General features: G+C 31.8%; 1 protein-coding gene across 1 annotated transcript; it reads right to left on the reverse strand.

Moving 5' to 3' along the window:
• Positions 1–317: 317 nt before the first annotated feature.
• On the reverse strand, positions 318–780 carry LOC119641420. Its single transcript, XM_038040110.1, has 2 exons — positions 591–780; positions 318–520 (listed from the first exon to the last, which is right to left on the reverse strand). Exons 1-2 carry the CDS (start codon positions 749–751, stop codon positions 397–399), a joined length of 285 nt encoding a protein of 94 aa, XP_037896038.1. The 5' UTR covers positions 752–780; the 3' UTR covers positions 318–396.
• Between the last annotated feature and the right edge of the window lie 6 nt (positions 781–786).

Raw genomic sequence — 786 nt, forward strand, 5'->3', positions numbered from 1 at the left:
ACCATGCGTGTTTTTGTCATTGAAAACGAAGAGGAGCTTGTTTACATACTATAATGATTAATCGGGTTTAGAGTTGCTCAACTAAAAACAAAATTCAGTCCTGAGCTGTTACTGTGAGCTGGTCCAAAAGGAACCCCAAAAGCTCATTTCATTCACAAGAATTATGAAAGTTTTATGCGACTATGTTTGATCCCTTTGCCGTTTACTTTTATTCCTGCAATAGAAGCTTACTGTTTACATTTATTGTGTAAGTAACAATGCCGAAAATTTATTTAACACCAAAAAATGAAACAATTATTTGAAATTTTGTAATAATAAATTAAAAAATATGAAAAATATTTGGTTTTTGATTTACAAACGTAGATTCAAAATATGATAAGAGCTTATGTAAGTAAACTATTCTAATGGCTTTTGAATCACCGTTTCGCCACTGCTTAATCTATCAAAGAAATAATAGTATAAATAATATAATAATCCAAAGAAAAATAACGCTTTGAAAAACCGATCCACACACCACATCCTAAAATTTGGAGAAAGACACGTTCTTAATATATATTTGTTTATAGAAAATAAAATGTTAAATGATTTACACTTTCATATGACGACGGGCCGTAGGGATTGTATCGTCTGTTTCCTTTAATATTAAACGCCTAGCGCAAATAGTACAATTGGTGAAATAGTCCACCAAGTCTAGATCGACTTTCTCTATAATGTACGTACGACGCTCTCGTTCATTCATAAGTTTTCTCATTCGTAGCGCTTCGGTATTATCAAAATCCCACACGT

Source organism: Glossina fuscipes, unplaced genomic scaffold (genome assembly GCF_014805625.2).
Source record: "Glossina fuscipes isolate IAEA_lab_2018 unplaced genomic scaffold, Yale_Gfus_2 148, whole genome shotgun sequence".
Lineage (NCBI taxonomy): Eukaryota > Metazoa > Arthropoda > Insecta > Diptera > Glossinidae > Glossina > Glossina fuscipes.

Excerpts from the sequence above, each read along its gene's own strand:
- LOC119641420 (XM_038040110.1), bottom strand. The coding sequence starts at position 751 with ATGAGAAAACTTATGAATGAACGAGAGCGTCGTACGTACATTATAGAG. Across the intron at positions 521-590 it reads GCCCGTCGTCATATGAAAGT|GATGTGGTGTGTGGATCGGT; the intron begins GTAAATCATTTA and ends TCCAAATTTTAG.